Source organism: Oryx dammah, unplaced genomic scaffold (assembly GCF_014754425.2).
Source record: "Oryx dammah isolate SB20612 unplaced genomic scaffold, SCBI_Odam_1.1 HiC_scaffold_10, whole genome shotgun sequence".
Lineage (NCBI taxonomy): Eukaryota > Metazoa > Chordata > Mammalia > Artiodactyla > Bovidae > Oryx > Oryx dammah.
This window is the reverse complement of record NW_024070194.1, coordinates 66,071,844-66,099,562: the sequence shown is the minus strand read 5'-3', so window position 1 is coordinate 66,099,562 and position 27,719 is coordinate 66,071,844. Positions and strand designations below refer to the sequence as shown.

General features: G+C 46.0%; 1 protein-coding gene across 2 annotated transcripts in view; it reads left to right on the top strand.

Annotated features, from left to right (window-relative positions):
* The window catches only part of CAMK1D (calcium/calmodulin dependent protein kinase ID), a 394,014-nt gene that overhangs the window by 327,600 nt on the left and 38,695 nt on the right, over nt 1–27,719 (top strand). For both annotated transcript variants that reach the window (XM_040248463.1, XM_040248464.1), the window contains exons 4-6: nt 696–834; nt 5,569–5,695; nt 27,157–27,232. In XM_040248463.1, coding sequence (XP_040104397.1) covers nt 696–834; nt 5,569–5,695; nt 27,157–27,232 — 342 coding nt within the window. The remainder of the gene's footprint in view (nt 1–695; nt 835–5,568; nt 5,696–27,156; nt 27,233–27,719) is intronic.

Genomic DNA, 27,719 nt, shown 5'->3' with positions numbered 1-27,719 from the left:
TCTCAGCATCTTAAGAGCAGATCTGGGTCAAGAACCCAGACATCCTGTTGGCTGCTTGCTGTTTTGCCCACAAACACCCCCTCCCACCGCCCAGATCTTTAAGGCTACACTCACATGTGAGGTTGGCCCCTCCGCAGTGTTGTCTCCCTGTCACTGATGATTCTGGAAGGTTATTCTGACTTAATGTTGTCCCAGCGGGATAGAGCAAAGGCCAAGAGAGACTTCTCAGGCCTGCCTAGTCCACAGGTCCTAAGGTGTCTTTATTCACTTTCTTTCCTTCTAGACCATCTGTGCCATCATGACATAAAACACTTCCCTGGTATAACTTCTGGGGAATAAGGAGACAACATTTAAATCTGAATAGATGCATTTTTGAAATATAATTTTAGTCTTTCACCATACTGATAGGTCTTATTGATAGTTTTCCCTGAACAATTCAATGTGTCTTCTTAAACGTATACTGATTTGGGGACTTCCCCGGTGGTCCAATGGCTAAGACTCCATGCTCCCAATGCAGGGGGCCCAGGTTTGATTCCTGGTCAGGGAAGTAGGTCCCACATGCCACGAGACTGAAGATCCTGTGTGCTGCAACTGAGACCCGGTCAAAAAGATAAAGATTTTTTTAAATAAATAAAACATTAAAAAAAAAAAAAAAACCTTATACTGATTTGTTCTTTGTTGTTTTTTTTTAACAGTGTATCTGGTGGAGAGCTGTTTGACCGGATAGTGGAGAAAGGATTTTACACAGAGAAAGACGCTAGCACTCTGATCCGCCAGGTCTTGGATGCGGTCTACTATCTCCATAGAATGGGTATTGTCCACAGAGACCTCAAGGTGAGGCCAGCACTTAGCAACACTCTCCAACTGCTTTCCAACCCACAATGCACTGTCAGGAGAGGATCGGCTCCAGAGGAGGGATGAGGTTGCCTTGGTTTGGAATGGTGGGCTTTGCCTACTGTTAGTTGTCAGGGCCTTTGGGACCCAGAAGTGGCTTGAAAGATGATGAAAATCAATGGGGCTGGCCATTGTTTGAGACATTTAATAACCATTATGCACTAAAAGGTCCATGGGAGAGGTAGGTTGTGTATTGGTTCAAGCTTGTCTAAAGGGTAATTTTGTTCAAGACATCAAGGCCATGAAGACCCTTTGCCCAGTGCAATTGTTCACTCTTTTCCCAATTCCGGCCCTGCTTCAGCACAACCCGCTACATGGGGGGAAAGCAAAGGGAGCGGCGTAGAGGGATGAGATGAGAGAGAAAGGAAATCAAAGATTATCAGGGAAGACAGGTTAAATGACCTGCAAGTACAGCCTTCTCCCTGTGTCCTGGCTGTTCCATTCTTATCTTTTCCCTACAATATTTAGGAATACTCGCCGTTTACTAATAGCATTGAAGGATCTGGGCCTCGGTCACCTTGGCTCAAAGGTCCCAGTGGATGCCAAAGGGTAGGTATCCTAGTACCAAGAGTAAGGATCAAACATACCAGTTTGAGGAACAGAAAAAATTGGTGTAATTGACCCGAAACTATAAAGTGGCTTCGTTCTACAGTAGGTCCAGGCCCAGCCCCCAGGGTTCACTGACTGGTCAAGATGGAAACCCTACGCATTACGCATATGCACCGCTTCTGTCAGAAACACAGGGATTATTTGTACTGAAGCCATAGTGTTCACGACTATGGGCAATCTAAATCAATGTAAAGAATAAATCATAAATGTGTTAAAACAAAATGTTAACATCTGCCCATTATCTGGTACTGGATGTCAGAGTATAAAATGGTATAGCTTTTTCTTTCATGGGGACTCACTGTAAAATTTTTATTCTTTTCTCCATGTTAATCTTTTCCCAGTGACTGGAGTAGTGGCTCCCAAATGTTAGCCTACATCAGACTTGTCTGCGTTTGTGCAAGCTAAGTCCACTCTGTGCGACCCCATGGACTGTAACCCGTCAGGCTCCTCTGTCCATGGGGATTCCCCAGGCAAGAATACTGGAGTGGGTTGCCATGCCCTCCTCCAGGGGATCTTCCTGACCCAGGGATTGAACCTGCATCTCTTATGTCTCCTGCATTAGCAGGCAGGTTCTTTACCACTAGCGAAGACTTATCTTCAGGGTTGGTGAAAAACAGATTCCTGGCCCTCCCCCGGAGGTTCTGACCCTGCAGGTCTGCAGCAGGGCTTGGGAACTTGCATTTCTAAGGGGTTTACAGGTGATACTGATGTTGGCCTGGGAACCACACTTGGAGAACCACTGGATGAGGACATTTGAGGACATTGCTGGTGTTCTTACAGCCTTTGTAGGCTTCTTGATGGGTGAAATGGGCTGTGAGCACAAGTAGGTAATCTTCAGGACCTTGGGGATCCTTCAGAGGGCCAGGTGAAGGCTCGGTAAGGCCACATGGCACCTCCAAGCCAAGCAGCGGAGCCTTCTCTGCTCACTTGTGTTCTCACCAAATGCCGATTCTGTGTTCTAGACCTCAGCAGGCAACTCTTCCTAAACAAGTTAGCTTGGTGACCATGAAGATGTGATATGATGGGCGAGTTATCTGTACTCATTGGAAATCCAGCATAAGCAGATAGGCCATTTCCTAGATGGGCAATGTCTATTTCCCCTTAGAAAGACAGATTAGCTGCATGGGAAATAGGAGTTTTTATATGCAGGTAATGCTTTTGGAGAAGTACATACGTCTCCCAGCTGGTAGAGCTTTAAGATCACTAGGCTTATCACTGGCAAGAACATTACCATTTTAAGGCAATTTTGTGATCTCTTTACAGAGGCACAAATAAGTTCTATGTATGTGGAGGAAGTTGGGGTTCAGAAATTAAACTTTCATAAACCTCTAAAAAATTTACCTTTGTGATCTAGGCCAGGGAAATAGAGAGTTTTACAGTTGGGTTAATTTAAGATTAGGCGGCTTCCCTGGTGGCTCAGTGTTGAAGAATCTGCCTGCCAGTGCAGGAGACACAAATTCGATCCCCGATCCAGGAAGATCCCACATGCTGCGGAGCAACTAAGCCCGTGCACCAGAACTGCTGAGCCTGAGTGCCGCAGCTGTTGACGCCCTTGCTCCTTAGAGCCCCATGCTCTGCACAAAGAGAAGCCACCTCAGTGAGAAGCCCACACATCGCAACTAGAGAATAGTCCTCCTTGCAGCAACTGGAGAAAAGCCCCGGTCGCATCTTTTTTAAAAAGATTAGAGCACGACTTAGGATACTACTCAGCCCCCGCATATGAGCATACCTCTTTCTTCCTTCACAAAGGCATTCCTGTGTGTTCTTGCCCCAGGAAGCTACTAAAGATCCTCAGTTGCCCTTTTTTCAAAGCAAGAGAAGTGTCCTTGCTGCCTCCTCCTATTGGGGAGAGGCTGAACGAGCTGGATCATTCTTTGTTGGGGGAGGTTGTCCCATGCATGGGGACATGTTTAGCAGCATCCCTGGTCCCTGCCCATGAGACACCTGTACCACTCCTGAAGTTTAGATCACCAGAAATGTCTCTCTCAGCATTGCCAGGTATTCCCTCGGGGGGTGAAAGATATCACTGGATTAGGAGTATGATTATATGTAACATTAACTCTACAGGAAATGTTGATTCAGATCTCTTCAAAACTTACATGAACAAGGGTTGGAATTGACATCCCAAGTCATGTGTTGGGCACCAGTTGTCTTGCAAACATTCCATAAAATGCAGAAAAAATAATCTTTTAGGTGAGTCCTGGGCCTTGTAGGACCCCAGGCAGTATTGTAAGATCCCCTCTGTCCCCCCATCACCCACAGCCCTCCTTCTGCCAGCCAGGGGCCCCCACCCACATTATCCCTGAGCCCATCTTCTCTCCCACTTTTCTTCTCTGTTCCCCCTACCTCCCCGTCCATCGAGAAAAGTCTTGCTATTGTTACTAAATCTTGAGACAAGTAAAAGTATTGACCTAACCTGAGGATGACCAGTTGATTGAATCCTCATCAGAAGTTGCCCTTCAGAAAAGCCATTTATTGATCCAGATGCATCTCCTGGAGGAATAAGGTGTAAGGAGAGATTCTGGGCTCTTAGGCCATCTCCTGCCTGGATGCAGCCTTGTCTAGGAGCATGAGATCCTTGACAGCTGCAGAAGCACTGTCAGGGATTGGAAGTTTCAAAATCAGAAACTTAAATCTCTCTGCCCCCATGATTGGATTCTTAACTCTTCACCAAATGCTAATCCCTAAGCATTCAGAGAAGCCACCTGCACTGTTTGGTTAGATTGTTTCCCTCTGCTTTCTGAATATTATTGTTGCCACTATTGATTGGCCCATTTTATTCTAGTTTAAAACTCACTGAAAACATCCGCAAACATGCGTTTGATTTTCTTCTAATCTCATGCTTTGTCCACAGGATTCATGTCCCTGTGGTTGATAAATGCTGTTCCTTTTTAGCTTGTTATTTTGGGTGAAGGGTAGTATTTTGGGGGGATTCTGTTAAAGGAAAAACAAATTGGTTCTGACAGATGTTCAAATGGTAAGGAATGTTTTATTTAAGACTCCTGCAAGAGGGACATCGCATTAGGGGAGAGAGCTGGGTTCCACTTCAAGTTCAGCAAGGACACATGAGGATATATAACCGTTGAGCAGAGTGAACGGTCATGGATGGAAAATTACTAAGAGGAGATGGCAAGGGTAGAGGGGTTCTCGCTCTAACAGCTCCTTAGGGCTCCATAAGCCCTTCCCCCATTTTTTGCCAGGAACACCCAAGTTCCCCAATTTTCCAGAAGATGTCATGCAGATGAGGTTTCATCATCTCCCAGTTTGCCCCAGGGTTGTCACCCTTAAGCCCCTCCCACATAGATACCAGGAAGGTGCCACTGACGTGCATATCTGGAGTGGAGACAAAGTTATAATCAAACCTTTGCTGCATGTGGGGAATTACTGCTTCCTGAACTCTGACATTTACAGTTGGGGAAGCACAGGAGGCGCCATCACTCCGTGTTATACAGAAACACAAGCAGAGGCTTCGAGTTCTTGAGGACACATGGCCAGAAAGTTCTGGATCCTCCACATCAGTGCATTCCAGGATGACCTCCCTCTGCTTCCCAGGGAGCAGAGTGCGCAGGTGTCAGCTGGCTCAGGAAAGGAGGGTGTGCAATGCATGTGCAGAGCTGCACGACTCAGGAGGGTTCCGAGATCCAGGAGAGAGACCCTTAGGTCAGAGGCAGGCTGCTGACAAGGGCCAGGAAAAAAGAAACCACAGAACACCTGTAAAAGCAGCATTCTTTCTGGAAATCTCCTTTCCCCTAACCCAGCAAATGAATCGACAAGTCTGGAAGGCATCTACTTTCTAGATGCTTCAATATATACTTCATTTGTTTTAATTAGAGAAAATACTACTAAGGGAAATGGACTCACATTTCTTGATAATCCATAAATGCCCCAATACTAGGTAAGGCCCCCACATTGCTTTCATTAAACACTGCTTTTCTCCAGGTATTTACTGTGTGTAAAGTTCAAGTCTGTCCTTCCATTAAGTTTTGGTGAGTTGGTGAGGCTCCCACAATTAACCCAGCTATCAACATAGTTTGTAAATTTTTTTTCCCCTACTTTTCTTTCTAGCCTGAGAACCTGTTGTACTACAGTCAAGATGAGGAGTCCAAAATCATGATCAGTGACTTTGGATTGTCCAAAATGGAAGGCAAAGGAGACGTGATGTCCACAGCGTGTGGGACCCCAGGCTATGTCGGTAAGGACTTTGCGTGTTGTATTTCCCCATTTGCCAGCCCGATCGCTTGTCTTTAGCTTTTGAGCCTGGCACCTGCCTTTGTTTCCCTTGAGGGAGTAATAAAAAGATTGAGAGACACTGGAACAAGCTTCAAAGGATGTGGTTTCCCCTGAAACCTTCCCCTGAATTCCTGTTTGATTTGGGTGTGGGCCTGCGTGGAGGCCAGGAATTGATTTGGGTCAGTTCCCTGTTTCTAAGACCAGAAATACAGCACATGTATGTATGTTTTCAAATATTTACAGTGACACGTTGAGACAGCAGTAAGGTGCAGACACACGCAAAACATTTAAATGCTGAGATAGGCACAGGTAGAAAGAAAAGATCGATCAGAGGAGTCTGCTTCAAACCTTGACCAAGTCACTCTCTTGGGCTATCCGCCAATCCTGACCTGTCCTGGAGAAGCCAAAAAAATTTTTCCTACAATCAGAACCCTGGATCCTTTGTCCCAAACACGGCAGAATGCAGAAAAGATTGTGGCAGATCTGAGCATTCAAATACCAAGAATCCTCTTCCATCTTCTGGGGGCCTGGAGAAAGGCCATTGGAGCTGTGGATGAAATTAGACTTCATTTACAGGACTGTATTCATTCCTCCAGCAAATGTACACTCAGATGCCTGCTATGTGCTCGATGCTGTCCTAGGCACTAGGGTGAAGACCGTGAGTATAGGTGGGGCCCCTGCTGTCATGGAGCTGACGTTTTAGTTGGGAGGGACAGACGGCAAAGAAACAGGTGAACAGAGGCGTTTCAGACCTTGCATGCTATGAAGAAGATATAAACAGGGGTATGAGACAGAGTGACAAGTGTGAGGAAGAGTTGGAATGGCTAAGGGGGCAGGAGGAGACCTGGGCATTGGCCTTCAGGACGAGAAGCAGCCCCAGCCATGTGAAGGTTAGGAGACAGTGTTCCGAGTGGAGGCATCAGCTCGTGCTGCGGAGAGAGTACAAGCCAGGAAGGTCTAAGAGCCAGAGAAACGGAAATTGGTAAAGACTTTTGGGAACCAGAGACCAAGGCTGAATTCTCATCATACAAACCATGATGGCTTTTCCTAGTGATAACAGTAAACCTGCCCTTAGGGAGAAGAGATGAAGTTATATGACAAGTGTCGTGCGACCTTCCCTTAAATGAGGGAAGCAGGCCTCATCTAGAATGAGTGTGGGGCCCCGAGCATTGTGGAAAACTCCACATGACCTTGGAGGCACTTCAGGGGCTTCAGGGGCTTGCATAATAATGGGCGTTACGTCATCCCTGTTCGTGTCACAACCGGTGCACTCTTAAAGGAACTTGGGGAGGAAAAGACAGACTTGAGGGGAATAGAGAAAGAAAATGAGGGAATGGAAAGAAGCAACAGATCTGGGAGAAGATCACGATGGTGTAAATGTGGGAGGGGAGGAAAAGCCGTGCTCAGCACCTCTTAGCTCTTGACCGCCCCTGGGTTTTGTCCCTGGCTTGTGTATTTGCACCGGACAGAGAAGGGAGAATGTTCTGATCCTGTTTGAGGAGGCAGCACAGCTGATGGAGGTGCATGGGAGGGTGAGTTGTCCCTGTTCTAGGAGAGAAAAGTGATGGTTTCAGGAAGAGCCTGCACCCCACCAGGAGAACTCAGAATGGTGGCTGTGGTGTGAGATGCGTGGGGAGACACACGTGTATGCCTGGGAGTGATGCCGTGTGTGGAAATGTGGGTGTGTGATGGGTGTGTGTGATGTGTGACCGTGCAGTGTGTGTGTGTGTGTGTGTAGAATTTCTCCGGTTTAGTCCAAGCCACCAAGCAAGCAGCAAGTAACAGTGGATGAGACAGGCTATTCTCATTTCTCTTAAAAGACACGGAGGGAAAAAGCCTGCTCCAACTGTGGTGAACCATAGGCATCAGAAGATGGACAGGCCTGTGAGGTCATGGGGTCCAGTCTCCTGGCCAGAATGGCCTTGCTGTGTCCCAGTGGGGATGCTGTAGCCACCCAGCTCCCCTTCGGGACAGCGGGTTCAGATGTCCTGACACAGAATGTGCATATTTACATCTGGGTCACATCGTTCTCATATTTGGCTCTGATGTTGGAAAGCTCTAGCACTTTCTAAATTGATTTCTGCTTTTTTGCATTTGGCAGAGCTGGTGGAACGGCAGGCTCTTTGGGTTTCTAAGTGGCTGCCGTCCGAGTGGTCTGGTCCTGTTTAGACGTCAGACGCTAACGGGGCTGGGAACTGGGACTGACATTTGGATGTGGCCTTTGCTCTTATCATCCTGCATAGTGGCGAGTGGAGCCGTCAGGGAATTCTGTCATCAGATACAGGTCTGCTTTGAGTGAGGAGAGAGGAGGAGGACCGTGGGAGCAGAACATTTCTGCTTGTTCATATTTATTAAGCACCAAGACTGCTGAGAGACCTCTTAGAGCAAAGAAGGCGCAACACTGGGGAGCTTGTCTCTGTAGACATGCCTTGGGCAGTGAGCAGCTGAACTCAGGTTGTTTCTCCTCCACAGTCTGTGTGGCACGCCCCTATTTGACCACCAAAGCCCAGGTTACATAACCCTCTTTTGATTGCTATCCCAACACCAATTGTCTCCTTTGTCATCTTAGTTCTTTTCCTTTTTTGTCATGGCCCTGATCACGTTGCATCTGGGTCCATCTTTATTCGTGTCTCGCCCGTGCTCCAGTAGAGCAGGGGCTGTGCTTTCTGACCTTTGCACAGATGCATGTTGAATAAACACCTAAGCTTATGAACATTAGTGATTTTTCGTCTCTGTTCCCCTACCATTCATTCCAGGTGCAATTATTGAATTCCTGTTATGGGTCATGCACAGTAGTGTAATGTTAGGAATACAAATATGGGCTAGATAGACAGAGTCTCTGATCTCAAAATGTTCACAGTATTGCGAGAGACAGAGGGCTAACAGGTGAATTGAATCACATTATGCATCATTCTGGGATTATTTATTTAGTGCCTACCTTCTGTTCTAGGCACTAGGGATGTATCCATAGAAAGAAAAAAGAAATATAAAAATCCTCAATCTCTTGGCACTTATGTTTGAGACAGAGACAGACTATAGGCTAATAGATGTATTAATTAATATCTTAGATGGTGATGTGTGCTGTGCAGAAAAATAAAGCAGGAAAGAGAATAGGAAGTGTCTCTGTGTGTGTGTGTGTGTGTGTGTCTGAGCAGGAAAGAGAACAGGAAGTGTCTCTGGTTATGTAGAGAGAGTGGAGATAATTCTCAACCTTAAAGAAAAAGTGTTTATCATCCATCACAAAGGCACCAGTTATCACTTTTATACCATCTAGTGACTTTGCTTTTTAAACGAATGGACAACAATGTACAGTTTTTACTATGTGGCCACTGGTTTAAAAGATGCTGACTTTGTTTTTTCATTCAGTTTTGTGGGAGAAAGGGACTTGTATGTAAGGTCAGTCCTGCTCCCTCAGAATGATGCTAAATGTGGCTAACAGTGTAGGTACAGAACTGTAGTTAGTTGTGTATTTGTGATTTTTATCTCTCTGTTTGTTTGTGATAAACTGTGATAGACAGTTTATCCCTTGTGATAAACTCCAAGGGATCTTCCCGACCCAGGGACTGAACCTGGGTCTCCCACATGGCAGGCAGATTCTTTACCATCTGAGCCACCAGGGAAGTCCCTGTATCTCTGTTCAGTGACACTTTATTTAATATTATTATTGATTCATTAATGTTGAATTCAGGCCAACAGCACTGTAACTCATGCCTAAATGAAGTTTATAGAATACACACTTTCTCTCTAAGGCACATTCAGCCTTCTTGGGCTTGGGATCCCTGGATAGCACCTTGGCCCTGACACCTGAGGGCTGTTTTTAATAGCGAAGTCAACGAAAGGCACAAAAATGCGGGAAAATGTGGCAGTAACTGGGCCATGAAAACCATGCTGCGGACAGTGTGAGAGGTGAAACAGGAGGATGGAGTGCCGCTGCGTGTGCCCCGGCTGGGAGCGAGCACCGCGGGCAACGCCAGGTTCTGGCCACTCTGGGCAGGTCTACAGATGAACACAAAAGCATCCCAAGTATTGATCCGGGGGCTGCAAAAGGATTGTAGCAAGTAGGCAAATTCAGACACAGAATCCATAAGTAGTGAGGATGGACGTTATTTGGGAACTGATAGCTTCTGATGTGTTCTATTTGTTTGTTTTGTGGGGGGTTGGTTGTGCTGTACCTCATGCGGGATCTTAGTTCCCCAGCCAGGGATTGAACCAGCACCCCCTGCAGTGAAAGCTCGGGAGTCCTAACCACTAGACCACCAGGGAAGTTCCCTCTGATGCATTTTAAAGCTGTGAACCTGAATGGAATCCGCAAGGGGCGGGTGTAGTGGAGGAGGGATGGGGGCGGGCGCAGTGGGGGGCAAGCAGGTGTAGAAGCAGGAAGGAATGGTCCGGGATTGAGTCCTGGGGACTTGAAGGGACAGAGAAGGGACAGAGGTGAAGTGGGAAGAGAAGCGGGGGACCGTGGCATTTGGACAGTGCTTCAGGAAGGATGAAGTGCCTGCCCTGTGTCAGTGGTGGCTGTTAATTCAGGTAACATGAAGGTTGAGGAGTGGGGACCACTGTTTGGGGGAGCTTGAATTATGGATTAATTGAATAATCAGGTATTTCTGTGGGAACCTGGTAGTCAGAGTAATGCTGGAGAGAAGAGTGCCCTGGGAATGGACTGTCCACCTGTCCCCCTCAACGCCCAGTAAGTAGTCTGATGGGGACACTATTTGGGACCTTGGACATGGAGGCCGTAGCCACAGCCTCCTTTTTGCCTGGCCGTTTTTGATTTGAACAAGGCAGGGCCAGTGGGCATTTCCTGGAGAGAAGGAAGAGAGTACCGTTTTCTTGCTGCCCATCCTGGGGGTCCCGAACGCCCCCAGGCCCAAGCCAGGAGCAGAGGCTGGCTGTCAGCTTTAGTGCAGAGTCCTTCCCAGTTGTGCTGGTTTCAGTCGGCAGGTGTGGTTGTTTTGTTGTTGTGTCATTTATCACCTAAATGAATCTGCAACTGAATAGTTTTACCAACATCATTACTTCAATTTAAATGAGTTCTCTAATAATGAAGTAATATTGGAAAAATGGCTGTTTATCTCACATATCCCAATACACATGGTACCTTGGGAGAAAGCAAAGGAATCTGAGCCCTTTGAACTTCACCCTTGACCCTTAGCAGCTGCTAAGGGTCCTTGTTGTTGTTTAGTCGCTAAGTCATGTCTGACCCTTTGCAACCCCGTGGACCCTGCCAGGCTCCTCTGTCCATGGGATTTTCCAGGCAGGAATAGTGGAGTGGGTATCCCTTTCCTGCTCCAGAGGATCTTCCTGACCCAGAGATGGAACCCGAGTCTCCTGCACTGGCAGGCAGATTCTTTACCACTGAGTTACCAGGGAAGCCATGAGGTCCTTACACAGCCTGTATAAGGAACCTGGGCCTGGGCTGGGTGTCAGGTCACTGGTGACAGGATTGCGGGAATCTCCATATTGGTGTTTTGGTGCATTGCATTCCTACTGCAGGCAGCCCCTAGGGCTCTGTCGACACCTGGGGCTGCTCTAGTACGTGATGGCCAGTGGGCAACAGGGACCCATATAAGGGATCATGTTTGCAGTATCTAGTAACTGACATTTCAGAAGCAACCTCGTGGTATGGGTGAGGGGTGGGTGGGTGAGGGCTAGAACCACAAGGGAGGAGACTCATAGAGGAGGCAGGATTTGAAGGCAGGGTAGAAGCTGGGCCGAGATGAAGGGAGTGATGGATGCAGGCAAGCAGGAGAACAAAGGTCCAGGGTTGTGAATGACTTCAGGTACTCAGGGTCTGGGGGGATGAGCAGACTCACTTGGCTTGGAGGGCGGACGTACATTAATAAGTCCTTGGAGAGAATTTAGGAGAAACATCAGGCTGTCTGGTAGCGATCAGCTCCTCAGGGTAACAAGGTGACCGTCGATATGGTGCTTACCTGGATTTGGAATCCATTTAATTGAGCCAAATGTAACATTCCCCTTGGCACCGCCAATAAGAAATAAAAGTCAGAGCTGAAAAGTTTGTAACATTACTTATGCGACTTGCTCTGCTGCCTTAATTAAAATACCAACGAGCTCTCCTGAATCACTAAACAAAAACAATAAGTCACGGAAAGCGTTCATAGCAGTCATGTAATTGATGAGAGACTAGAGATGACAAATGTACTTCTGTTTGGTAGGGAAAAGCCTATGTTTGACTTCTAGATAATTGCTGTTTGCACACTGGTGTGATTTCTCAGATTCTATGGGGGAAATTCTATTGGAAAATTAAGTTCTTTTAAAAGAACTTTGAACCTTTGTCTCTGGATTAGGTGACGAAGTGCTTCACCAGAGGGCAAGCCTGTGCTCTTACTGATTCTTCAAGAGAACGGTCTTTCTTTTTCAGAGATTGCAAGCTTCATTTTCAAAAGGGCAAAAAGGCAGGCGTGGTGCTCAGTGGTGCTCTCTGATGTTTGCCTTTGAGCTCCATGAGACTTTCTTTTTTCATCGAGCTGTTTGAGTGATGATCCCTCACTTTGCAGTCTTCCATTTGGAATACATACCAGGAACCACTTTTTTATTATTGGATGTTCCTCAGAAATAAGGAGAGAAGCCTGTCTGAGCTGTCATTGTGTTTATAAGCAGAACTATTTCTTGGTCCTTTAGAAGGTACCTTACTGTGACGTTACTTAAACTATGAAGAAGGAGGCATTCCAGTCTCTTCTCGTAACTTAGTTGCCTGCAGAGACATTGCTGAAGGCTTTGGTCTATCCCTGGCTTAACATGTCTGAAATCGTTTAGACAAGTTTCGTGTGTTCCCCTCTAAATGGAAATGGAGAACAGTTGGTCAGCATTCTTGGCATATTTTTTCACTGTTAGAGAGATTTTTTTAATTCATGAGATCATTGCATTGTGAAAACTTGATAAGGAACTTGGGGTTTGGATGAGATCTTGGAAACCGGGGATTTCAGGAACCAGGGTTTCATGTTGGGATGAAGACCTGCTCTCAAAGCTGCCCAGCCTGTAGTTGGTGGCCATCACAACAGGGGGTCTTGAATGTGAGATTCTATCTCTGCCACTGGTTACTTGTAAGGAAGGCCTGCTGCTGCTAAGTCACTTCAGTCGTGTCTGACTCTGTGTGACCCCATAGACGGCAGCCCACCCGGCTCCCCCGTCCCTGGGATTCTCCAGGCAAGAACACTGGAGTGGGTTGCCATTTCCTTCTCCAATGCATGAAAGTGAAAAATGAAAGTGAAGTCGCTCAGTCGTGTCCGACTCCTAGCAACCCCATGGACTGCAGCCCACTAGGCTCCTCCGTCCATGGGATTTTCCAGGCAAGAGTACTGGAGTGGGGTGCCACTGCCTTCTCCAAGGAAGGCCTGAGCCATCCCTTAAACTCTTGGGTTCTCAGTTTCTTATTTGTAAAATAAGCCTGCTGAACTGATTATCAAATCAGGTCCCACTGCTCTCCACTTAAAAAAAGTATTCACATTGATAGAAAGGAAAGGTACCTCTAATCAGAACACCAGCAATCTGGGGAGATGGTGGACTCAGGGTCCCCACAAAACCACCTGCCAAGATTCTGCTCGGCCATGAAAGCTTTTAAGGGAAACAGGGAAGTCTTCTTGTGAATCACTGAGGCAGGGGGCCAGTCATCCCCCTCCCCCACTGCACACGCACTTGTGTGCCGGCTGGTTGACTCTTCCTGGTCTTTTATCAGACGTTATCTTGTTCACGCAGTTTGTTTGCAAGATTGCTGAAGAGAAGCTAGGGAAGAGATCTGGTCCTCCGTCATTTCCTTAGTCTTCATTTCTGCTTCTTTGATCTGTGAAAGAACCAACAATGTAGGCAAAGGACTGTGTGAACAAAAGATTAGTAAGGTGTGTCAGGGCCGGAGATGAATACAGCATGGGGGCGTCTTGTTTAAGGTTAGTGATGAGGCAAGACAGAGGGGCCACCTGCAGAGAACTTTCCTACTAGGAGCTTTTTCCTGTCAAAAGATGCTTACAGATTGACCTCTGTGACTTTTTTTCTGGTTCTACCATCCTGTTATTTCTACAGACATCTGACTTAGTATCCTTTAGTGTATGAATATGTGTGTGTCAAGGAAATTTGACCGTCTTTTTTTCCCCCATCTTCAATCAGAACACAAAAGAAAAAACTTCAATTAAGTTGACATCATCTGTCTCTTAGCTAAGCAAGCTAAGCCACTTGGTTCCTCTTATCTTTCCTCATGGATCCTCTGTTCCTGATGCTTTCATCTGCACTCTTCATGTGTGGTCATTCTCTCCCAGAGAGCTGGGGCTTTACTTGTTGTTCACTTAAATTTTGGTACACGTCTCTGAGCATTACATCATTGTTCTCACCCTCTCAGACTGTTAGCGTTGAAACAGGATTTTCTGTAACTGATAAACTGTCATGCAGATGACTGAGTGGAAGGTCCAGATAAGAACTTCCTCTTTCCTTCTCTCTCAGCAGCTGCTCAGTGACAACCAACAGCAGCTGTTTCACACTGGATGCTGCACCCAGACCCCACTTGTCGGAGAGAACAGCCCCCGACCCCGCACGTGGGGAGAGTTTTGGGGCAAGACTTTTAGCCCTTGACAGTGAATATGGGTGACGGCAAAATGTCATGAGCAGAGCACAAGCAGAGGGAATGCAGCCCTGGCCTGAAAGAGTCCCCGCCCCCACTAAATCCCTCTTAAAACTGTCTGTGAAGCAGTCTCCATCCTTCTGGAATGCCTTCACAGCTCCTCTCTCAATACTTGAATCCTGGGATGGAATTTCATGGTTTCTGAACTGATACCATTTTTGTGGTGATAGAGTGGAAAGAAGCTCTGCCACGTTTTGGAATTTACTCTTTTTTTTTTTTTTTCCTTTGAATGATTATAGACCAAAACATTGAAATGAGTGTAACAGTCTTCTTCATGTTGAAGTGTATAGCTCATCAGATTTCAGAAGCAAGGAGGGCTTCAGTGCAAAGGAACCATCTGGCTGTGGTCACACACCCCTTAGGGCAGAGGCAGAATCTCGGGACCACCTGCAGGGGACACGGTGTGGGGCTATCCATGCCACGCTGCTCTGAAATGCCTTACTCAGAACACTTTTCTTCCTCTGCTGCGCTGAGTTCCAGGTCTCTCCCACATTTGAAAACACCAGATACCAGTCTCCCTCCCTGTTTTCCACTCCCTTCCCGTTCCTTCCCTGACTCCCACCAGCCACATTTTGGCTTCGGGAGCATTTGAATAGTAACCCAGCTCCAGTCAGACTGGTAATGAGAAACCAGGATGGCGCTTTAATGGAGACTCTTCGTGCCTGTGGTAAAATTCAAGAAGCGACTAGGAAAATCCAAGTGAGCTGCTCGTCTGTGATGCATTTTTAGTGAATTACGACTTGAAAAGAGGAGGAGAAAGAGCTAGGGAACCTATAACCAGCACAATGAGAACAAGCTGTCCCGAGAACCTTCTGCTCCTCCTGAATTGTGCAACTTCGGGCTGAAGACAAGCCACCAGAAGGAAGGATTCTGTATTTCAGCTGTGTTTTTGTTTGCCAACAGTCCAGATTGCAATACTCTAAATCCAGGTGAAGCAACGTTATACTCACAGTAAAGCCCCTCACTGAGGGTTTTTTTTTTTCTTTTTGAATACCCCTCCTGCTGAAAATTCTACTGGCAGGAAGCAGATCTGAGTAAATTTGTTCAATACCGCCTCCTCTTTGTAATGCAGCTCTCTCCGAGGCTGGATTCTCCTCTGATATATACGCCTGAATCTTATTTTCCTCGATCTTTAGACTTTTATTTACTGTCTCTGAAGAGGTCACTACTGGGAAGAAATGTCCTCTTTCTCTCCCACTGTGTTTTTATTTATAATGGGTTAGTTTCAGGTGTACAGCAAAGTGGCCCAGTTATGCCTATCTATGTATGCATGCCTGCTAAGTCGGTTCAGTAGTGCCCGACTCTTTGTGACCCCAAGGACTATAGCCCACCAGGCTCCTCTGTCCATGGGATTCTCCAGGCAAGAATACTGGAATGGGTTGCCATTTCTTTCTCCAGGGGATCTTCCTGACCCAGCGATCTAACCGGCGTCTTCTGTGTCTCCTGCACTGGCAGGCGGGTTCTTCACCACTAGCGCCGCCTGAGAAAGCCCATCTATATCTGCCGGTGCTGCTGCTGTTTAGTCTGTTCAGCCATGTCCGACTCTTTGGGACCCTACGGACTCAGCCTGCCAGGCTCCTCTATCCACGGGATTCTCCAGGCAAGAGTAGTAGAGTAGGTTGTCACAGCCTCCTCCAGGAGATCTTCCTGACCCAGGGATCGAACCTGGGTCTCCTGCGTTGCAGGCAAGTTCTGTACTGCTGTTACCAGGGAAGCCCATCTATATCTATGTATTACTATCCATTCTTATTCAGATTATTTCCCCTTATAGGTTATTAGAAGATACTGAGCTGATTTCCCTGGGCTATCCAGTAGGTCTTTGTTGGTTGCCTATTTTATATATAGTGGTTTGTATCTCCCACTGTTTCAGTAAAGTCCTTCTTGCCACCTCGATGACACACAGATGTCACTAACCCTTTGGAACTATATTGCAGTTTGGTTTAAGACTCTATCCATTTATCCACCAGCAGAGTTGCTGTGACCCTTCTCACCACCTGTGGAAATTCCTCAGGGACAGGAAGACTTGGTTCAAGTGTCCTGGGACATACATCCATAACATTACAGTTGGCCATCTGGATCCACAAATTCCACATTCTTGGATTCAACCAAATGCAGACCAAAAATATTTTTTAATTGCGAAGAAGCTCCAAAAGAGCAAAACTTGAATTTGCTGCTTATCAGCAATGATTTATACAGCCTTAACATTGTATAAGGTTTTACAGGTCATCTAGAGATGATTTGAAGTTTGTAGGAGAATATTGTAAATAATATGCAAATACTGTGCCATTTAATGTAGGGGACTTAAGCAAGGTCAGCCACAAGGAGCGACAGATGAACCTTAGACTAAGCCATAGACTGCCAGGTTGCCCGTCTGCCTGCCTGTCTGTCTGCTGATGTCATAGGCTACATAGTAGGTTGGATGTTTCAAGTTCATTTTCAAAAAACAGAAGCTCATTCAAAGACAGGTAGAGGTGCCGCTGCTCTGAGGGTGCCATTAGCTCTATCTCAGAAATGGCTCAGGTGGCAGCTTAACACATTCCAGAGAATTAAGCAGTGTGCACCAGTGTTCACAGTAACACCATTTATAATAACAAGAGAGAGGAGCAACCTCAATGTCCATCAACAGATGAATAAAGATGTGGTGTGTATATACATATGTATACATACACAAACTGGGATACTCAGTTCAGTTCAGTCACTCAGTCGTGTCTGACTCTTTGCAACCCCAAGAATCGCAGCATGCCAGGCCTCCCTGTCCTTCACCAACTCCCGGAGTTCACCCAAACCCACGTCTGTCAAGTCGGTGATACCATCCAGCCATCTCATCCTCTGTCGTCCCCTTCTCCTCCTGCCCGCAATCCCTCCCAGCATCAAAGTCTTTTCCAATGAGTCAACTCTTCTGTACTGGAGTTTCAACTTTAGCATCATTCCTTCCAAAGAAAACCCAGGACAGATCTCCTTTAGAATGGACTGGTTGGATCTCCTTACAGTCCAAGGGACTCTCAAGAGTCTTCTCCAACACCACAGTTCAAAAGCATCAATTCTTCAGCGCTCAGCTTTCTTCACAGTCCAACTCTCACATCCATACATGACCACTGGAAAAACCATAGCCTTAAGTAGACAGACCTTTGTTGGCAAAGTAATGTCTCTGCTTTTTAATATGCCATCTAGGTTGGTCATAACTTTCCTTCCAAGGAGTAAGCGTCTTTTAATTTCATGGCTGCAGTCACCATCTGCAGTGATTTTGGAGCCCCTCAAAATAAAGTCTGACACTGTTTCCAGTTTCCCCATCTATTTGCCATGAAGTGATGGGACCAGATGCCATGATCTTCGTTTTCTGAATATTGAGCTTTAAGCCAACTTTTTCACTCTCCTCTTTCACTTTCATCAAGAGGCTCTTTAGTTCCTCTTCACTTTCTGCCATAAGGGTGGTGTCATCTGCATATCTGAGGTTATTGATATTTCTCCCGGCAGTCTTGATTCCAGCTTGTGCTTCTTCCAGCCCAGACTCAACCATAGAAAGAATGAAATAATGCCATTTTCAACAGCATGGATGGATGGACCTAGAGCTTATCTTACTAAGTAAAGCAAATCAGACAAAGGTAAATACCAACATATGATGTCACTTAAGTGTGGAATCTAAAATGTGACACAAATGAAGTTACTTACAAAACAGACTCACTAATGGAGAAAACAAACTTACAGTTACCAAGGAAGAAGCTGTGGGGGAGGGATTAGTTACCAGTTTGGATTATCAGATCCAAACTACTATATATAAGACAGATATACAACAAGGTCCTACTGCATAGCACAGGGGACTGTATTCAGTATCCTGTAAGAAACCACAGTATAAAAGAATATGAAAAATAATACACACACACACACATATAACTGAATCATTTTGCCATATACCAGAAACTAATACAACATTATAAATCAACTAGATTTCAATAAAGGAAAACTTAGGGGAAAAAATTAGGATATATGCATTTTTATAACCAGTCTTCCAGAATAATTTTCAACCTTCTTTAAAAAAGAATTAACACTGAGGCCCATGAAAGCAAGAACTGGTTAGAACTGGGCTTTGCACCCTTGTCACTGCTTAAAGGATGAGGAGGGCTCAGGGCTATGGAGATAGAAACCTTGATGACCCCTGGCCTGGAGGTAGGAGAGGGTGGGTGTAGGGGAGGTGGGGGCTGGGGGGGGGGAATGTGGAAGGAGCTTAGTCTGTCCTTCCCTCAGTAGATGCAGAGCCGTGAAGGTGTCACACACAGCCAGAGTCCCTGGCCATCGCATGCATCTCTGATACCAGGAAAAATGGTCCTCATGCTCACACCGCTGTCAGTCAGCCATGATGAACAGGCTGTTCCTGTTACTGGGTCAGGGCTGGTGTTGCACCAAGAGGGGATGATGTAAATGTGCTGGTGATGAAGTGACCACAGGGATCCATAACTAGATGAACAAAGGGTCCACCTGGCTCCTGGCAGCTCTAAGACTCAAGCTCTCCCGACCTGCCCTTCCAATCTTGTGTGAGCCTGGCTCAGTCCTGACTTTTGAGGGTTTTCATCAAAAGGGTGGAAATCTTCCTTTATGAATCATTTCCATTATGTTAAGCTAGAATCAAAGGAAAGTACTACATGATATCAGGAATCTCTCCAGCCTTAATTCTAGAAAGTGATAAAGCCTACATTCCTTTTGCTCCCTTGATCTTACCAACTTCTCTTCCTTACGTAATAACTACTAATTATACCCATAAGTTATGTGCTGCTTATTTCCTTTAAGCCTCATAAACAGTCCTCAAAGTTGGGCTGTATTGATGTTCCCATTTTACAGATGAGCAAAATGGAGGCTGAGAAAGATTAAGGGACTTACCCATGTCCACACATGCAGTAAATGGTAGAGCCTAGGTTTCTTTCACTGAAAAGCCAATGTACCCAGCTATTTAAAATTTCTTATATCCACACAACTAAAGTCATTTTTTGTTACAAGAACCTAAATCCTGGCAACCATTCCACATCCTTCAGACCTCTCCTACTCTTTTATCTCTACACCTATTACTTTTTTCTTAGAGTACAACATGAAGGCATATTCTTACAACACCACTGGCCACAGCAATTTCTTTCCCCGGTTGTATCTTTCACTATCTGTTTTCACCTTATTTTTCATTTGACTATTGGAGGTAATTTATTTTTTTCCTTGAATATTTTTAAGGCTTCCCTGGTGGCTCAGACATTAAAGAATCTGCCTGCAATGTAGGAGGCCTGGGTTCAATCCCTGGTCAGGAAGATTCCCCTGGAGAAGGGAGATGGCAACCCACTCCAGTATTCTTGCCTGGAGAATCCCATGGACAGAAGAGTCTGGCAGGCTGCAGTCCATGGGGTCACAAAAGAGTCAGACAGGACTGAGCAACTAACACTTTCACTTTAGAGTAACTTCAGTATCTTCAAAGCTGGATTTCAAATGAGTTAAATTGAAAAATCAACACCACCTCTCAAACCTGCCATGATCTTGTCTGAGTGTAATCATCGTCCTTAGGAAGGTGGCTGAGGCTTGTGTGTACCCTCAATGACTCAGAGAACAGGTGTGCCGTGGGGACAGGGGCCAACTATGCTGCGGTCACCTATAGGCCAGTGCCTGAAGGGGGACGCAACCCGTTAAGCGATTGAATAAGGAGAAGCACCCCCACTGTGGTTCTGGACCACTGGCTCTTCTTTTCCGGCATTGAGGGCTGCTCCTGCCACCTTGGGCTGCCCCCTCCTGCCAGTGCCCCTCTTCTCCCCAAGAAGCGGTCATCTTTGACCTATGGAGAGGAGTGGTCCTCAGACATCCATGGAGGAAACAAATCACCTTGAGCATGAACGTGGCAACACGGCGAGGTCTCAGTCTCCCCTCTCTCTGCAGCACATCCTTGGATGCAGGAAAAGGGAAAATTCCTCTTCTGTTTTATTAGAGCCTGAGGATTGATGACTGTGGCCCCCACTCCCACAAGCCACTGTCCGCGTTTCCAATTCCACTTGGTTAGGCCTTTTTCTCTCTCTCTGATTCAGTAAGGAAAATGGGCAACTTAATTGTTTTAAAAACAACATGAAAGGTTTCTGGAATTCTTTTTCTTTTTCTTTTTCTTTTAAATCTCTGGAGTCCTTCCCTTTACCAGAAATCCTTGCTCTAAATCAATATAGAATAGCTTGGTTTATAGGAGACGTTTCCCACCAAGTGGAATTTTCCACAGTGGGTTGGTAGTGAGTCTCATAACAGTAAATTTAATTATGGTCATTTTGGAACCTACTGTTTCACTGGAGAGCGTGGGGTAAGCCTGGGGCTCAGAAGGTGGAACATCTGTCCACAGATCCTTCCAGGAGCTCGTGGGAGGCTCTGCCGAGGCTGTGTGGCTTACATGGAGATGACTTCTATTTACTGGTGTAAATTCAGCTGATGGGATATTGTTTCTATTGGGAACAGCACCCCCCAAAATCTGAATTAATAGCCCCCAAGATCTAGGAAGGAGGTTCTGAGAGATCACTTACTAGACTACCTTTTTTGCTGTTTAGCCCTAGAACTAGTATTAATAATTCTAAAATCCCTTCAAGAAAAGCTTTTAAAAGGAGAGCAGGATGAATGACAAACACCCACTTTCAGAGAATTAGGGATAATTCTGCTTCTTTTATCCTCCAAATTCATGTCAGAAATAATTTGCTTAAGGAAAGGTATTTAGCAATTGATCTTCTGGTCAAAGCTATAGTTTTTCCAGTAATTATGTATGAATGTGAGAATTGGACCATAAACAATGCTGAGCACTGAAGAATTGATGCTTTTGAACTGTGGTGCTGAAGAAGACTCTTGAGAGTCCCTTAGTTTGCAAGGAGATCAAACCAGTCAATTCTAAAGAAAATTTCATTGGAAGGACTTATGCTGAAGCTGAAGTTCCAATACTTTGGCCACATGATGTGAAGAGCTGACTCACTGGAAAAAGAGCCTGACACTGAGAAAGATTGAAGGCAGGAAGAGAAGGGGACGACAGAGGATGAGAGGGTTGGATGGCATCACCGACTCAATGGACATGAATTTGAGAAAACTTCAGAAGATGGTGTTGAAGGACAGGGAAGCCTGCCGTGCTGCAGTCCATGGGGTCACAAAGGGTCAGACTCAACTTCGCAACTCACCAACAATGTACATAGTATAGGGACTTCCCAAATGACAGTGGCTTGCAATCCAAAATTTGTTTTCTTTTTACGTTTTATGTTTTCTTTCCTTTTTTCTTTTTATGGTTCCTGTGGCTGCTCACTGAAAATATTTGAGGCCGCGAAGTCTATTTGTAAACCATCTCTCTGGAATTTTCTTTCTTTGGGTGCACTAGGTCTTTGTAGCTGCACGCAGGCTTTCTGTAGTTGCAGTGCTCGGCTTCTGATTGCAGTGGCTTCTCTTCTCGTGGTGCACAGGTTTAGTTGCTCCTCAGCATATGGAATCTTCCTGGACCAGGAATCTAACCCATGTCCCCTGCATTGGCAGGTGGATTCGTATCCACTGTACTACCAGGGAAGTCCTGGGAAACATTTTCCTGTAGAAATAATGGCATGTGTGTATGGAGTGGATTGAATTCAGTTGTATCACCATTTGATGAATAATCAGCATGTACTATGCCTGAAAATACAGTCTAGAGATGGCCTCCAGCAGCATGAAGTCTGGTGCTGACAGCATGATTCACACAGCAGTAAAGGGATGGATAAAGTACCGTAGGAGCCTGCTGGAGGCTAGTGGATTACAGGTCTGTAATGAATGGACCTGGGACCCAACTGTCAGGTTCAACCCAAGTCACCCAGGTGGGGCTGCTGACACCCCCACCCCTACTCTTTCCACCTCTAAAAGGCTGACTTCAGCCAAGCCTAAGATGCAGTCAGGAGGTTGGACCTACCACCTATCTTGGATCGGTCCCTTCAACACTTTGGGTGCGTGGACACCTCTACTGCCACCGATGACCACTGACTGCCCCAAGGTCCGGGTCTTAAAATGCACTGGAGGAACATGTGTGCCCTCCCAACTTGAGTCTTTAAAAAAAAAATTAGTTTTTTTGGTTTGTTTCTGGCTGCACCATGTGGCATGCAAAATCTTAGTTCCCTGACCAGGGATGGAACCCACTGTATTAGGAGCATGGAGTCCTCACCACTGGACTTGCAGAAAATTCTGTCCACTTGAGTTTTCCTCTTCTGCTGTGTCTGTGCCTCGAAATCAAGCCCTTTCCTGCTCTGCCTGGGGGCTGATGGCTTCGCAGACAAGCCGCAGTGCCTCTCCATGACTGCTCCCTTTGTCAGTAGCTCCAGTTAAGCTATTTCAGTTCAAAGCCGCCCTCAGTTAGACGGTGTGGGGGTGGCTAGAGTCACTGCCAACCTGCCACAACACGTGAATCGTGCTGGGTACAATTAGAGACAGTTATTTCTGCTTGATGAAAAAGTTCTTAATCGGCAGCTCCTGCGGGTGCTGGAGGTGAGATGGGATGGCGGTGGCACAGAGAACCCTCATCACTTCCTGACGCTCCAGGTGGACAGTGTTCCACCATCGCCCTCAATCGTTGTTTGAAAGTTTGTAAGTTGGGTGCTGAGACTTTTTAGAACTACAGTGAATTCTTGCCAATGGTATAAGATTGATAACATAACATGAGGGAGTTTGGCTGATTCTCAGAATGAAAACTGGTCTTTCAAAAGATCAGAGGGGAAAAAAAAGATCAGAGAAAAGGAATTCTCCCAGCACTATATTTAAAAGGGACCAGGGGAAGTGAGAGTAGTGTTAGTCACTCAGTCATGTCCGACTCTGAGACCCCGTGGACTATGTAGCCCACCAGGCTCCTCTGTCCATGGAATTCTTTGAGCAAGAGCACTGGAGTGGGTTGCCATTCCCTTCTCCAGGGGATCTTCTCGACCCAGGGATTGAACCTGGGTCTGCTGCATTTCAGGCAGATTCTTTACTGTCTGAGCCACAGTGGTAGGAGGGGGAATGGTAGAAGGACCAAAAACCAGAGGAGTGAAACCAGTTGACAGAACAGTAGAGCCAAGTGCAGAACACAGATGGAGACTAGGAGAAAAAATATCCCCCCATGACCTCAGGGGTTCATCATGATTTGATCACTATGTCTATTTGTCCAGAAGGTTTTGAATATTGCCTGAGAGTTTATTTTCTCCAAGAATTACTATGAGATGAAAAGTTGGCCATTTAAAGCTAGGTGGGCTTGTTCAAACCATGACCGAAAGAACATTTGATTCTGGGAAAACAGAATTCGGTTCTCAAGGGAAAACAGAATTTAAGCGATTCATGTGCGCACCATCATGCAATTTTAAGAATATATTGAGTTGGTGAGAATTTTAATTCCAAATCGGTTTGCTTTGTCTTTTTTATCATGATATTGCATGATATGTGGCTTCACCCTCTGGATTTGGTTCAAGTGCAATGAAGAACTTCACCAGAGGGCAAATGGTTCTGGTGCCAGTTGATTAAAAAGTATTTCTGTTTTGCTACAGTTGCTATAACCCAGATAAGACACAATGTCAAAGAGAACAAGACATATTTGGTACAAGTACATAGAGTTCCACCCCCAGTGTGGATACCCATCATCTAGAACTTTTCCCTAACATCCTTGCAGTTGTTCTGTATCAGGTCTTTTAATAAAAAAGCATCACTTGATGTTAAAAGTGTATTATTTAAACCAAAATCTCATATTTTAAAAAAATTAGGTGTCATCTGTGGTTTCAAGAATCTAAACATCCCCCAGTAACATCCATGCTCCAAGTTGCATAAAATTCAGCCACTTGCTTTTCAAGTCTCGGAATTTGCCAGACTGCAGTCCAAGGGCTTGATGGGCAGGTGTCCCCAGGCATGTGGATTTCAAAAGGGAAACCGTGTTCTTTATTCCCTTGTTTGCTGAACAGTGGATGGTGGCCAGTACTTTCTGTTTTCTAACAGATGATGTTGAGGAGGAGGATTTTTTTTTTTTCTTAAAGAATTCTTCCTCCCACATTCACAGAACTGGAAGACTATGAGAATGGTGTGCTCAGGAGGAGAACACAGAGGATTAGCTCTTGCTAGGAGTCCAACGTGCTTTGCTGGGGCTGGGTCTCATCCTTTGGTATCATGGAGTGTTTGGGCACCACTGTCGTGCCCCTAAAGAGCCCGACAGACTATGTGACATGGAAGCTGGGGCCTCTCCCCACCTGCTTGGTGCTCCTGACATCTGCTGTCAGCTTTGCGGGGAGGTGGAGCTGGATCAGGGCCTTCCCAGGTGGCACTAGTGGCGAAGAACCCGCCTGCCAAGGCAGGAGACATGAGAGATACAAGTTTGATCCCTGGGTCGGGAAGATCCCCTGGAGGAGGACATGGCAACCCACTCCATTATTCTTGCCTGGAGAATCCCGTGGACAGAGGAGCCTGGTGGGCTATGGTCTATAAGGTCACAAGGAGTTGGACGTGACTGAAGCGACTTAGTATGCATGCATGGACCTGGATCAGACGTTGCTCTGTGAGCCTTTTCTGCTTCTTTTGAACTTTCCATCAGGCCATGAGGATGGCCCTGGAGGCTCAAAAATAAGCTCCTTGCAGAAACAGCCCCCTCCCACCACCTGTGCCCTTGTGGCCACTCAGACTAGAACATCAGCTCTGAGACCGCCTACCTCCTAAATTAGTTTGCTGTGAGAAATGGCTCCCTTTCATCCATTGCTGTAATAGAAGTATCTGAGAAACAGGCGCTGAGCAGTTCCGGAGACAAGAAACGATGGCTGTAGCCAGCTCCCAGTTATCCAAGGGCCATTTCTCCAGGTGGTGGATTCCCTAGCTTTGTAGTTGAAGGTGAACGTAGCAAAGATGTAGAAATGTGTTTATTTTGCTCTTGTTAAAAAAAAATTTTTTTTAAGTGATTGGAGGAATTGGGGCTGAGACCTACAATTAGATTTGGGAGTTATCCGTGGCCTGTATTTCTTACCATCATAAGCAGAAACATCCACAGGAGTTTGTGTCTCTCCCTCTTGCTCAGGAAGGTATCTGCAACAGGGTAAGAGGACTTACCTGTTCATTTTTCTGCAAAAGGGCTTTTTTTTACAGACTGAAGAAATGCTCACCTTCATAGTCAGTAGATTCCAGTGGAAAGAGCAGGAACAGGATGAGATTGAATTGTGTTCAGTATATCCTGAGCCATATCTCCTGGGTGTTGTCCAAAAAGGCACATCTCAGGGCTTTCCTGGTGCTCAGTGCTCAAGAATCTGCCTGCCAGTGCAGGAGACCTGGGTTTGATCCCTGGTCCACAGAGCAGCTAAGCCCATGCTCCATAACTACTGAGCCCACACACTCTAGAGCCCGTTCTCCATAACAAGAGAAGTGACCACAGCGAGAAGCCCTTGCACTGCAACTAGAGAGTAGCCCCCGCTCCCCGCAACTAGAGAAAAGCCTGAGCAGCAACGAAGGCCTGGCACAGCCAAAGGTTAGTTAATTAGTTAAAATCAAAAAGAAAAGGCACATGTCCAAGGCTCATTTTCCTTCCTGTTGAGGTGCAGAGTTCTTGGAAAGACAGTAGAGAAGGTTTACAGTTGACCAGGATGAGACCCAGGTGCTTAATTCAGGTGAAACCAAATATGGCAACCCACTCCAGTATTCTTGCCTGGAGACTTTCATGGACAGAGGAGCCTGGTGGGCTACAGTACATGGGGTCACAAAGAGTTGGCCATGACTGAGTGACTAAACACTAACTTTTAAGTTGGTGTAGAGCCTCTTGGTAGCTGGATGCTGTGGAAAAGTGCCCTACTCTCTGAGGCCCCATGCACCCCTACCTGTAACTTGGGAAACAGCATAATGGTAACTAAGCTCTTTCCCACCAATGCAGTTGTAGGGGGTTAGTGCATCCCCAGCCCACAGAACACAGCTCAGCCTGTGACAAGTACCATGTAACCTGGAGCTATTTCTATTTCTCTACCTTCTTAAATTTTCTGCAGAGTCTATCCTAGATACTTTAACCAGATGTGTTTGCATAAAAAGGAGGTTTTACTTGTGAAGAAGGTTTGCTTCCCTTTCTATATTTGTTTACTCTTTGCAAAAATACATACAGCAGACTGTGCTAAGTGCCAGACACCCGGTGGGTTGTTCAACATTGGGCAGTAGCCACAGGCCAGGAACAGGAAATAATACAAAATAAACCAAGGCCCTGGACAGGCAAGTCTTGATGAATAGCATGTTAGAAGCAGGAAATGAGATTAAGTAGCATTTTTCCTGTTTCACAGATGAGAAAATAAAATGGCACAAGTGACAGATAACCCATCCAAAACCTTAAAGAAGGAACTAGGAGCAGACGAGGCAGGACCCTGGAGACTTGTTTTAAGTCTAATCTTGACTGTCAGCTCCATGAAGGCAGGAGGAGGGGGCTTCACCTGCCTGTCCCCACAGCACCTACAAAGACCCTACATGGGGGCCAGAAATGCTTCCTTGAATTGATTTGAGGTGAAGTCACACCTTGGGCCCCAGACTGGGTATTCCTTCCTCTCTGTCTGGTCTGAGCTTTAGAACAGCACTGACATAAACTATCTCCTGTGCAGTGCGTGTTGATCGATTTACAGCCTCCAGTTATACACATACGTGAACTCTCCCCTTTTGTCCAGTTACAGAAGTCAACAAATATATCAGATTGCATGTTTCTTCTCAGTTTCTAGAATCATCGAAAGTTAAGCCCAAGGAGCAGACCAAAAAAGTGAAAAGGCGCCCCCAGACCGCCTTTTGTTCTTGTCATTTAAATGGTCTGGCTGTCTCTCTCCTTTGTTGTCTCACAGCTCCTGAAGTCCTCGCCCAGAAGCCCTACAGCAAAGCCGTCGACTGCTGGTCCATCGGGGTGATTGCCTACATCTTGTAAGTATGACTTGCCATCTCGGCTTCCTTTTTTCCTTTTTAAAAGGAATTGTAACAAAATATACATTTTATTTTGAACACAAAATTTACCATTTTAACCATTTCTAAGTGTGAGAGTTGGACTATAAAGAAAGCTGAGTGCTGAAGAATTGATGCTTTTGAACTGTGGTGTTGGAGAAGACTCTTGAGAATCCCTTGGACTGCAAGGATATCCAACCAGTCCATCCTAAAGGAGATCAGTCCTGGGTGTTCACTGGAAGGACTGATGTTGAAGCTGAAACCAATACTTTGGCCACCTGATGCGAAGAGCTGACTCATTGGAAAAGACCCTGATGCTGGGAAAGATTGAAGACAGGAGGAGAAGGGGACGACAGAGGATGAGATGGTTGGGTGGCATCACCGACTCAGTGGACATGGGTTTGGGTAAACTCTGGGAGTTGGTGATGGACAGGGAGGCCTGGCGTGCTGCAGTCCATGGGGTCACAAA